Genomic DNA, 12294 nt, shown 5'->3' on the forward strand with positions numbered 1-12294 from the left:
CAGAAAGCTAATTACTTGATCAGGATTTTACCATTCCACCATTTTAATCTGAAACTTTGAAGTCCTGATCGGCCCTACACTATCGACGTTGGCTCAGTGATACCTCTTTTCTCGTGCTTCATTCAACTAGCTGGTAGTATCAACTGATTTAGCACCCTGCACATCTTGATCTAGGCTCGAGCTCATCCTTACAATAATCACTGAGGTTGCCCGAAAATGTAAAATCAGAATAAGGCCCCACAGCTTCTCGCTTGAAGGCCTATTGGGCCAACGCATGGGCCTCAACATGGGCCTGACTCATGCAGATTTGCACCGAAAATGGACTAACGAACTTAACTGAATTTCCAAAGCAAAATTTTTTGGATCTTCCACACGATACACTTTCGAGTTTCGAGGCGATGCTTCAAAAGCTAGCAGCTGTTTCTGCAACTTCCCAAAAAGAACTTAGTACTGATTATGGGTGATGTAAATGTTCATGGTCATGGAAGCGTCTATCATCAACTTGAAGTAGTAGACACAGACACATTATTGGAAGTCCCTGGTGTCGAAGAAGATGAGGACGACATTGTATCTCTTCGTGTGGAGAATCTTCGGCTCATGAACGTACTTGAGGAGAATCTTAAACACCTTCAATACCTATCCGAGACTACCTCTGCATGTAAAGATTACGTACTTGAACTTCCTTTTATTATTTAGTTCCTTTTTGTTTTCCTCGTGGAATTTGATCGAGCAGATTTGTAGGCTTGTAGCTCTATTTGAAGAATGTTCTTTTGTAGTTCATTTCATGTATTGGCTGATGTGTTAGAAATGTTAATTTGCTCTGATATAATGATCCCTAGAAACATGATACATTATGTTGTATTTGAGTGAATTCTTTTAAAATGTTCTTTTTAAGTTATATATTTAGCAAGTAAAAATTCCATTGCAATCCAGTATTAGATTGAGTGTTATGGCGCCCAACCTACATTTTTATATATACGGTACTTATTATTCACTTAATGCTTTTCTAACCTACCAAACAATCTTAGCACATGTCAGCTTACATCCATCAGTCATCACTCCTTTCCTTTGCTTATTTCGGGGGAGGAATCTCCTTATGTCTCACATTCGTTTCAGCCAAATGCAGAAAAATGTATAGTTATTATTGCTCTCATTTTTCTTTTACAAATATGTGCCTACATTCTTTTTATTTTCCAAGCATGCCATTGTTTTCTGCATTTGGTTGAAACGAATGTGAGAAGTAGTTTCAGAAGGTTATCTTTAATTGAACACTGTCCTCTGCTCTTGGTTCATGGCCTTTTTGGAATTTGAAGGGTATCCTTTAGGACTGTATTATTTTAATGGAGGAGGCATGTTTTTAGTGGTTGAAACTATGAGCAATGGAAACCTCTCCGAATAGGTACACTTAGTAGTATCCAAAGTGCTTTGGCTTTGATCAAGGTCCCATGGAACCCATGGAAATACTTATGCAATAGCAAATTCTCATTGTGTAAACACTTCTGCATATCAGGTAATGCTGAAACACATCATCACAAACTAGCTCATCAAAATGTGTAGTCTAATTGGTGCCTTTCCAGCATATGCTCAGCTTATTTTACACGTATGCTATAATTACTTGTACTTATATATTAAAGTTTGGTGATTCTTGCAAAAGAAGGCAGTTGTTTGGTCACAGTTACTATTTATTACATCGAGTATAATTCCTTTTTATCAACCTCCATTTCATGTTTTTATTCAATTCACAGATCCATACACGACTTCAAGCAGTTGTCGGCTCCGCTAACTTCTTGAGTCTGCTTGAATCACTACATTGGGCATCATTGAATACACCTTCTACGAATATTTCTTTGGAAGAAGCCACAGGTTTTCTGGGTTCTTTGGATGTGTTGCATGCACTTTGTACTGCTTTGCTTCCATCGATCTTCACGACCTTAATTTTATTATAATGTTTTGTCTGTTACTTCTGGTTATTCCAATAGGAACTGATCTGCATTCAGCAGAAACTGATGTTGGTCTAGAAGAACCTAGTTCGTGGGCGTTCATTACTCATGAAAATATATTGACTAATGTTGAAGTGTTGAGCCAAAGTGATGACGAAAGCTATGTGACTGTTGATAAGGAATTTGTGGTGGATGGTGTTGCTAATCTCATTGCTAGATGCATATTCTGCCATCCAAAAGCCAAGGTTCAGAAATTTCTTGTAACTTTTCACTTTGATGTGGACTTATTTGATGGTATCTAATATCTCTAGATTATGGTGCTATTGCAGGGTTTAACACTGAAGGAACTACAGAAAAGTAAGTTTTTACTTAAACCCTTATGAATTATAGTGGCCTCCTTAATAGAGAAATTACTTAATATATCATAGTGTTCTGTTAAATGATAGTCCATTATTTGGAGCTCCAAGGTAGATCTTGAAGGTATTTAGATATTCAGTATTCTAGAAATTTATCACGGTATACATGAACAGAAGTCACCATTGATAAAATGCACCACCCACTAGCAGCATGCTGCAATTAGCCAATAACCCACCAACAAAGTGGGCAGAGTATCTCTATCAACAGATATCATGGAAATTATTTGTACTTGTGCTAAGAAGCTGGCCACAAAATGGAAAAGCATGGGATTCTCGGAACGCATAAAAGATATAGGCCAGGGATAAATGTTGAGTTTGAAACAAATTAAATATCCATTTTTAGGACATTGAGGTGTTCACAGTCATATTCATATGGGTGGATATGCATATGCAGCACAGGATAAAAGTCTTTGAATAAGCATCTGTTGCAACCTTTTTCTTTTTGCAGTTTCCTTTTGGTTACGAGAAGCCGTAATGTCTTTTTCTCAAGTTTTTGATGCAACTGATGATGATTTCAAATAATGCTCAAAATTTCTGCAAGAGTTGAGCATAATCAAAATTTCAAATTAACCCATTTGCTTGTTGACCATAATGCTAGATATTTAGTTTAAAATCTTAATGTTATTGTTTTAAATTAAGTTTTGAGACATGTGCACCATGCAGCTGTGGCTAAAGCTTTGTTCAGCATGAAAAAATTGGGAAATATGATGAAAACTTTTCATGATGGGAGCGGGAAGACCTTTTATGCCATGTCTACCTACGGACTTGCTCTGACAGGGTGAGCCTAATCCAGTTTTTAATTTGATAGTTACTGCTTCCATAAATTTATTTATTTATTTATTTATTATATGAGAATAAGAATTGATAAGAGTATCTTATTACTCTCTTGCCGTGGTCATAGGATTGCAGGTTACATAAGCATCTTGTATTCATAAGAGTGACCGCAAAGGACATGCCAACTTATGGTGGTGTTACAAAGACTTCTTGAGTTGGGAATAAATATTGAAATATGAATACAAAACTTAATGTATAAACGTGTGTTCTCCCTGTGCCGTTTATCCAGTCTGCTTTCTTTTATAGTTGATGCCTTTCTTGTTTTCGTTGATGTTGCTAATACTTAGTATCATATTTAATTATGTCTTTACTTATAGACTAGTGCAGTTGAAGTTAAGAAAGCGAAAACCAACGCATTTTGCTGAAGATAAGGGTATGTCATGTATGTATACATCTCTTCCGTTTCTTCTAGGTACATTGCCTGTGTTTCTGCTTTTTACAGTTTCCCTTAGCTGTTTATCTAAGAAGAGTGATATACAATTAATGGATAGAGGCTTTGAGTTTTCGTTCGCAAGTTGTGTTAATGTTCTTTATAGGAAATGCTTCTTGTCTGTGCTGTCCGTCGTTTTGTTTTTGTTTTTTTTTCGATAACCCCACCATATTAGATATTAAGCTTCAAAATATAAAAGATAACAATCTAGAAAATTTGGTGGAGGCTCTACACCTGAAAATTTCATAGCCCACTGGGCTATGATATGAGCCTCCCCATTCAAAGTTCTACTAATCCAATTACAGATAAGAGGATATTGCAAAGAGTTGACAAAATTTCTAATGTTCATAACAATTGGCATACAGTTCCAGTCTGTAGCTTCTCTATCCTCGGCAATTGTTTCGATCATTGCTTTGTTGTCTCCTAGAAATCTTGAGGCTTGTGGAGAGAGATGTTGCAACAGCTTGCATGCTAGTTTTACTGCTATGAATTCAGCTTTCCTGGGCATTGTTGGCTTTGAACTTGGTAAAAGTTGCACTGAGATTATTTCCGTCAGCATCCTTACTAATCACTCCAGCTGCTTCTCTAAAATTGTTCCCGCCATGTGCAACATCAAAGTATAAAACATAACATAGGCCATATGTCAGCATGTTCTCCACTAGTGGAGCCCTGTATACTTCATTTACTTGATCATCTATCTTAAAAGCCTCTAGATGATTACTCCAAGTAATATGAGTATTCTTCCAAATAACATTATGCAACCAATTTTCAAACTTAACAAAATTTCTATACTTCCATAGTTCATATAAGAGAGTAAGGCAAAACAACCTTCTCTTGCTAAGATCTTCATATGCATTCTCAGTTCAATGAATAAAGAGCTCAATCCATTGCCTATAAGATAAGAAGTCAAAATAATCAACTCTGGTGGAAACATCAGAGGCATGGCATTTTATCCATTCACAGTTGAAGAAGAGGTGAAGATTAGATTCTAACTCCTTGTAACAGAAACAACAAAATAGATCTCCCTTAAACCTCCTTGGCAAGAAGTGTTGTCCGTCGTCTTTCTTCAGAAACTAAGCGTTTTCATGTAAATTGAGCGTCATGTAGGTGATATATAAGGTGCCCAGGTTTCCGGCCCTTGCTGTACAGTCCATCCATATGTTTTTTTATGTTGGGCTTATTGGCCTATACGGGTTTACGTATTAAGAGTCTAAAGACCACTAGCTCTCCAACACTCATAAGTTATGGTGCGTATAGATGAAAGGTGTGTACTGTGAGTTCAGGTGGGACTTGAGGTGAAATTCGGTCCTAGGATTAGTATGGAGGAGTGTTGATTGTGCCATTGATTGTGCTTGGTATACCAGCAATGTTGCAGTAGTGTCTTGGTCGTCAGAAGTAAGTTATTCCAAGGGTTCGATCTTGGCATATAAATTTACACTCTTACTAATATGTATTGAGGATAATGCAAATGCAATCAAAAGTTGTTGCCATCTGAAAATTACGAAAATTTTATTGTATTTAGCATCCTTCGCATGACTTTGGAGTGAGAACATTACAACGTAATGATTAATGACCACCCTGTGACCTAGGGGTGGGCAATGGGCCGGGTCGGGCTAGCCCGGCCCTAAACATTTAAAGCCCTTAAGATATTAGGGCGCGGGTGTTTTATATGTCACAAGGAAACCTCAAGCCCTCGACCACGACCTCCTAGCCCTCTTTAAAGGCTTGGCCTATATATATTTTCTTTTTTACTACATCGGTTTAAAACTTAATCTACAAACTCAAAATCCAACCAATCTAAGAATAATCTAAAGTCCAAAATTTAAAATCGCACATCCAATCTAATGAATCAAGTTATGGTGCGAGTTGAATTTGTTTTTCCTCAGACTCAAAACCTCACTAAAATTACATTTAACATCAAATAATGGGAAATAATTATATTATCATTTTAAAGAAGGTATATATAAAAACAAAAAACATAATAGTTTTGGTTAAGGTCCTAGGTTAAACTATTTGTAATATCATAAATTATTTCTATAATAGATTCAAACAAATATAATATTACCTTTCTTACTTTAAAAAGCCATTGATATGGAAATGAAAATATTGGCTTTTGAACAGTATGGACCAGATTAAAATGTCATTTTTCCGCAGTTGTTTTTGGTTTTTCATCTCTGAATGTCCGTCAGAATGGTGTGGAAGTTTTAGTTTTAAGGGGATGTGAATAAAAATATAATTTATAAGAAATAAGTATAAATTTAATAAGTTATGGACTTTGACTAATATGTATAATAAAAAGATTTTTAATTGCAAATGCAATATAAAACAAGTTATTGCCATCTGGGTTAAAAAGTGATAAATTACGAAAATTTTATTTTAATTGTATTTAACAAAAAGTCCTTATGGTATGATTTATAGTGAAAGTATGAAATAGGGCGGTTAGAGAACATGTTTTTAGAATCTTAGCCTACCACCGCCTCTACGTAATGATTAATGACCACCCTGTGACCCACCAAATTCCCACCCCTACTGTGACCCACTAATCCCTTAAGAGCCCATTTCTTATCAGGACAAGATTTAGGTTGCGGTCATTTCTTTCTATCAACACAGCCTTTGTTTCTTCGGTTTTTTTTGCACCGTACCCTTCACAATCAGTGTGCTGTGTGCCCTATCCAAAATAATTCAGTAGTGGTAGAAATTTCCTTATTAAAGTTGAAAAAGATTCATTTATTATATTTAAGAAATTTCCGTCAAGAAGTGTTAAAACTTTTTTTTCTTTTCTCTAATTTTGGACCGTTTGTTGAATGTCATCTACTAATCTTTGCCCAGGGGCCATACTGATCTTCTATTGAGAGTGGCCACAAAGGAACAAAAAGTGCTAAAAGATTAAAAAACTTCAGACTTACATATAATTCTATAAATAGAGTTGGTCACTCTAGTGACAAATCAATCTGTTGTCGTCGGTTAATTTGTTGTGTTCTTCTTTGTCTTTCTGTTTTCGTTTTTATAGGTCAAGATAGGTGGGAAAGCTCACACACCATTTCAACTTTTCAATGTCAACCTGGTCGAAGAAGTAAACCACAATATTGAATATAGTGTCATTTAAATGATACTATAGTTCGAGTGATGCAACTTAACTTTCATACACAACTACTCTTCTACCAAAATATCAAATGCTCAGTTTCGCATGTTTCCCATCACACATTTCACATCCTGACCTCTGGTTTGCTACCTACTCACCAGCCAGCATGGAGTTGTCAAAGGGAATTATAGCCGAAAAATTGTGGAATGTCTCCATCCAATATTCTAATTAATATTAATGTAGTATGTTGCGTATGAACTATAAATTAAGTTCAGTTCTTTAAAACTGCCTCTAGTTTGGAGGGAATTTTGTTATATGAAAATTTCCCACCAAATGGAAGTGAAATTCCTGAAAATTTTGCATAGAAAGACTAGTTGCCAAAAAGTTGGTGGAATGCATTTATCTAGGTATTTTACTTTGTTATTATTGTTTCCAAAATTCTATAGCAACACACACTTTTGAACCGAATGAGTGAACAAACTAATGTGGCACTCATTAGGCAGGAGTGCGTATGTATTTCTCCAAGAAGTACTGCAAATCAAGGTCTTTCTGCTTGCCACGTCAGTGTGTTCACAAGTTTCAGTTTATTTTTTGTGTTGCTGTAGAAAGACTCTTATTGTTTACTTATTATCTCGCCAAGAGTTTGGCAAGAGTGTCCCATACTCCCATGCAATTCACCTAGATGGCTGGATTTTACACATTTTATACGAGCAATATACAGAGTAAGGCATATAGGCCAAAAAAACACAAATGAGAAATGAAGTGAATAAATGACCTAAAATACTAGGGCATTATATTTTCTAGCTAGAAAAAAGAAATTAAGAAATACTAAGGGTAAATAAATAAAACAGAGATAGATATCCAGTAGTTTTGGATAAAAGCCCGTAAATAAGTAGATAAGTCTAAAACCCTTGTTTTCGGGAGGTTTTTAAAAACTAGAAAAAAATAGAGTTTTCTCACGAGAGTTTCTGGGGGAAAAACACAGCGAGGGTTTATAAAAAAAAAAAGGAAGAGTTTTACTGAAAAGTTTTGAACGAGGAAGATTATCTTTTAAGCGATGAAGCGTCGGGCTTTTCGGGGTTTAAGCTTTTCGCTGGAAGGCTGTTCGGTTTTAAAACGGTGAGTAGTCGGATGATCTTTTTAAATAATTGTTTTCTGCTACCGTAATACTGGTTTCTTTTTTTTGGATTATCTTGTAAACTCTGTTAAAGGGTGCCGACTTTGTTAATGGTGCCGACTCTGTTAGATACCATTTGTGAAACAATACAATAGATAAACTAGGACGAATTTTAGCTTTGAGCTGTTGAAGTCTGGACACCGGTGGTCAATGGCGTCGCCATCAGCACCAAACCATTCTTTTTTTGTGTGTTTGAAGTATGGTTTTTTATTTGATTTGTGGTAATGTTGGATTGTTAAATTTGAATGTTTATTGATGATGTTTGGTTGTGGTAGTGAAGAGTTGGGTATTGAATTGGTGTTTGGGTTGATTAGGTGAGGGGAAGCCTTGAAACAGCCATTAATGGCGTTCGACCAAGACCCAAACCGTTCCGATTTTTAATGTGTTGTTTGAATGTTTTGTTGTTTGGATTTTGTTGGGACATTGTTGTTGGGTTGAGGTAGGGGTGGGAATTTGGCCCTAACCCTAACCCGACCCGACCAGGCCACTCACAACTAAAGCCCTCATTTGTTTAGGGCCGCCGCCCTAATGCCTTCTAAAGGTGGCTAGGGCTAAGATTCTAAAAACATAGGCCGACCCTAACCAAGCCCTCTAACCGCTCTCGCTTCATACTTTCACTATAAATACACATACCATAATTGTTCAACTCTTTTGTTAAATATTTTCAATTAAAATAACATTGCCTTTTTGTAATTTATCACTTACACCTGCTTTCCAATAACTTGTTTTATATAACAAAAACTTGTCAACTTAGCCAATGAAGAAGAATAAATGAGCACTAAATTTAATAAAAATAAGACTTTATTCCTTTGATCATCAAGTCAAAGTCCATAACTTATTATTCTCAATTTCTTTTCTCACTTATTTATAAATTATATTTTTATTCACATCCAAGCCAAGTCTAAAACTAAAGGTTTCTTTCCACACCATTAAAGCAAAATACGAAGCGGACATTTTTGTAACATAGAAACCAAAAACACCCTTTGTTTGAAAAATGACATTTGTAATCTCAAACCTTTCTCCATCAATGCTCAAAAGCCAATATTTTCATTTCCATATACAAAGCTTGAATCACTTTTAAATTAGAAGAAGGTAATATTATATTTGTTTGAATCTATTATAGAAATAATTTATGATATTACAAATAGTTTAACAACTTCCATGACCATTAACCAAAACTATTATGTTTTCTTCTTTATATCTATTACTTCTTCCTTTAAAATGATAATATAATTATTTGTCATGTATTTCAATATTAAATGTAATTTTAGTGAGGTTTGAGTACAAGGAAGAACAAATTCGAACTCTCGATGTCTTGAATTAGATTGTGGATGTGCATTTTAAATTTTGGACTTATCAGATTATTACTAGATTGGTTGGACTTTGAGTTTGTAGATTATTATACATTTTGTAATATAAATGAGTTTTAAAACCCGATGTAGTAAAAAAAAAAAATATATAGGTCCGTTTAAAGCCCGACCACTTTTGTTGAGGTTTAGACTTGTGACCCGGACCCGACCGACCCGACATTGTTTAAATGTTTAGGGTCGGCTAGGGTTGCCCAGGTTGAGGTGAATGTGTTGGTGGTGGGATTGGGTCTTTGGAGAGCCGTCCTCCAAGCTCCAAAGGTTTGTTAATGGCGTGGGATGCAATTTTTGCAATATAACGAAATCATGAATTGTTAGGATAGGTGTGTAGGGGTTTTTGTGGGGATGAAAACCGCTGGGTTTGTTTTAGTCATCGATGGCCGGTGGTGGCTGCATCGGTGGTGGAGGCGTTGGTGGAAATTTGAGAGGAAGGAGATGAACAGTAGCAAAAACGACTTTGGGCTTGGGCCAAAATCGTGGTGGGCTAATATCTTTTAACTTTTGGATTTTCATTTTTGGCTTAAGTTTAGACTATGGGCCTTAGGCTTTGGGCTTTTGGGGTTAGAAGAGTTTGACCATGGTTGACTTTGACAATTGACCAGAGTTGACTGTGACTGTTGACTAGAGTTGACTTTGACTTTGACCAGGGTTGACTTTGACCAGTTGACCCGAAAATTTGACTTTTTCCTAAAATTATGATTTGGTCTATTAGGATAAGTCTAGGACTATTAGCATGTTTGACTTAGGCTAGGAGCTTTCTAAATATACTTGTGTACGTGTATTTACTGCTTTGATGATTTTTCAGTCTTTTACGATACACACGTTATGACACTTATACATCCATGAAATTAATAACGCGTAAACCAAAAATACTTGAATCAAGATATTCCTTCGTTCTCTGAAATAATATATACAATAAATTTCAATAATACGTAAACAAAACTTACCGCACCCTTTTAGAACTCTCCACGCCTCAAGTTTTGGAATTGAGTTTTATGACTAATGATGTCATATGTTAGGTGGGAATTTATTGAATGTGTCATAAATGGCTCGTTAGCATTATATAAAGGTATTCAATGAATGTGTCATGAATGACCAGATTGTTTGATCGCCTCTAAAGAGGAACTAATTATTCGCCTTTGGCGGTTAGTAGTTGTATTTCTTGAGTGTCTGAAATGTAGGATTAGGTATTCCTTGAATGTGGCGAGAATGACCCGGGGCATTCATTGAATGTGCCATGAATGGCCCGTTAGTGATATGATAGGTATTCCTTGAATGTGGCGGGAATGACCTAAGGTATTCATTGAATGTGCCATGAATGACACGAGTTTTGTGCCCAAAGAGGTGTGAAATATGTGTATGAAAGCCCGGAGATGGCTATGATATTGTGGTATTCGGTGAGAGAGAGGCACACGAGAATGTGTGATTTTGGCAAATGTGTGGAGTGCAAATCGTGAAGTAGGTACTAAAGGGTGGGTGTATAAGAAAAGTAACTGATTAATTGATAAGAGAAATTGATTTGATTATGCGAGCGTGGTTGGGTTTACTTTTGAATACATATAGGATATCTGCATATGTTATATATACAAGTTCTAACTTTCTTTTGCAGGAGGGTAGGACTTAATAATATTTTGTCTTGACGGGCCTAGTCCTACCCTTATACAGCAATGGATATTGATAAGTATTAATTCAAGTATTTAGATATTAAAACGAGTGATTAAAATGAGTTAATATAATGGAAGTTTTGCTTAGGAAGAAACTATGCCGGTTGAGAAGACGGAACTACCTTTCTTCCCAGCTGAGAATGATTAGGTTATGATAGAGTTAAAGTGTTAGTTGGATAAGAAAATCTTTGAATGTTTATATATGGTTAGTCTACTCATACCAGCAAATTCCATTTTGCTGACCCATGTTTGCTTTGTTTTGGCAACGTGGGTGTGTTCTTGGGAACATAGGTGGAAGGCAGTGGAACCGCGGCGTGTGATTGGGATTCTTGCCTGGAGCAGTCTGTTAGTTTTCTTTTAGGTCTGATTCCTATTGGAAGAATGTAATAACGTAGTTTACCTTTTTCATGGTAGTGAGGAATTTTATATTGAGAGTTTGTTTGATGTTTATTTGGACGGATGATATCTTAATAAAGCAATGGCGGATAATTATTGGGATTATTTTAATTTAAGTTGTTTCTTTTATGACATGGCTATTAGGGTTTGTATGTGTAGTATCCTCCGTCATAGTCTGGGTTTTTAAACAAGTGAACTTAGTGATGTTTTGAGATATTTATATTTCAAATATTCACTTTGTTATTGTTTAGAAATTCGGGCTGTGACAAAGGCTTTCTTCTAAATTTCAAATCCAAGGGCTTATATCTAATTTTTCCCCTGAATGAATAAATAACTATAGGAACAAAGAAGTTCGCATACAGGATGTCTGGATCTAGTCTAGGTGCTGCTGGATTATTATTGTGTTACTTACCATGTGTGCGAGTTTAATATGATTATAAACACTCACAAAACACTTCTACTACCACCTCTCTCTCTACTACCACCTCTCTCTATACTTACCATGTTACTTACCATGTGTGCGAGTTTTTATCTTATATGGACAGTCTCTATCCTAGGTGGACTCTCTCTCAAGAGAGAGTGAAGCCACGTGGATGTTGGTTCTTTCGTGGAAAAAACTCAATTACGTTCCTGCCTTCAGTTTCCTAATTCAACTCAAACACTTAATAAGTCACCAAACATAAAAAAAAAAAACTCAATTACATTCCTGCCTTTAGTTTCCTAATTCAACTTAAAAACTTAATAACTCACCAAAAAAAAAAACTCAAACACTTAATAGCATGTACTTAATGAGAGAGCCTAATTAGATTTTCTTCCCAACTCATTGTTAGGTTCAGCAGCCAACCAGCCATGATAGTTCTGTAGAATCCACTATGTATGGATGATATGAACTGCCTAAACACGAATTTATTGAACGGTGAACAGCCGGAGCTTATTACTCACTACATAAAAAAAAAATCATTAATAAAACACGTAAATCCATTGGAAA

General features: G+C 35.8%; 1 protein-coding gene across 5 annotated transcripts; it reads left to right on the forward strand.

The window, feature by feature from the left end:
- The first annotated feature begins 312 nt into the window (after positions 1-312).
- Positions 313-11454, forward strand: LOC147511738 (uncharacterized). 5 transcript variants are annotated; one of them, XM_086599415.1, is made up of 7 exons: positions 334-669; positions 1746-1863; positions 1980-2185; positions 2270-2297; positions 3020-3134; positions 3508-3572; positions 11202-11454. In XM_086599415.1, exons 1-7 carry the CDS (start codon positions 457-459, stop codon positions 11228-11230), a joined length of 774 nt encoding a protein of 257 aa, XP_086455541.1. In that variant the 5' UTR covers positions 334-456; the 3' UTR covers positions 11231-11454. The 5 variants fall into 5 exon arrangements, with proteins under 5 accessions (XP_086455540.1, XP_086455541.1, XP_086455543.1 ...); XM_086599414.1 differs by lacking the exon at positions 11202-11454 and having other exon boundaries at positions 313-669; positions 3508-4445; XM_086599417.1 differs by lacking the exon at positions 3508-3572 and having other exon boundaries at positions 347-669.
- Positions 11455-12294: the final 840 nt, after the last annotated feature.

Source organism: Coptis chinensis, chromosome 3 (genome assembly GCF_015680905.1).
Source record: "Coptis chinensis isolate HL-2020 chromosome 3, ASM1568090v1, whole genome shotgun sequence".
NCBI classification, from domain to species: domain Eukaryota; kingdom Viridiplantae; phylum Streptophyta; class Magnoliopsida; order Ranunculales; family Ranunculaceae; genus Coptis; species Coptis chinensis.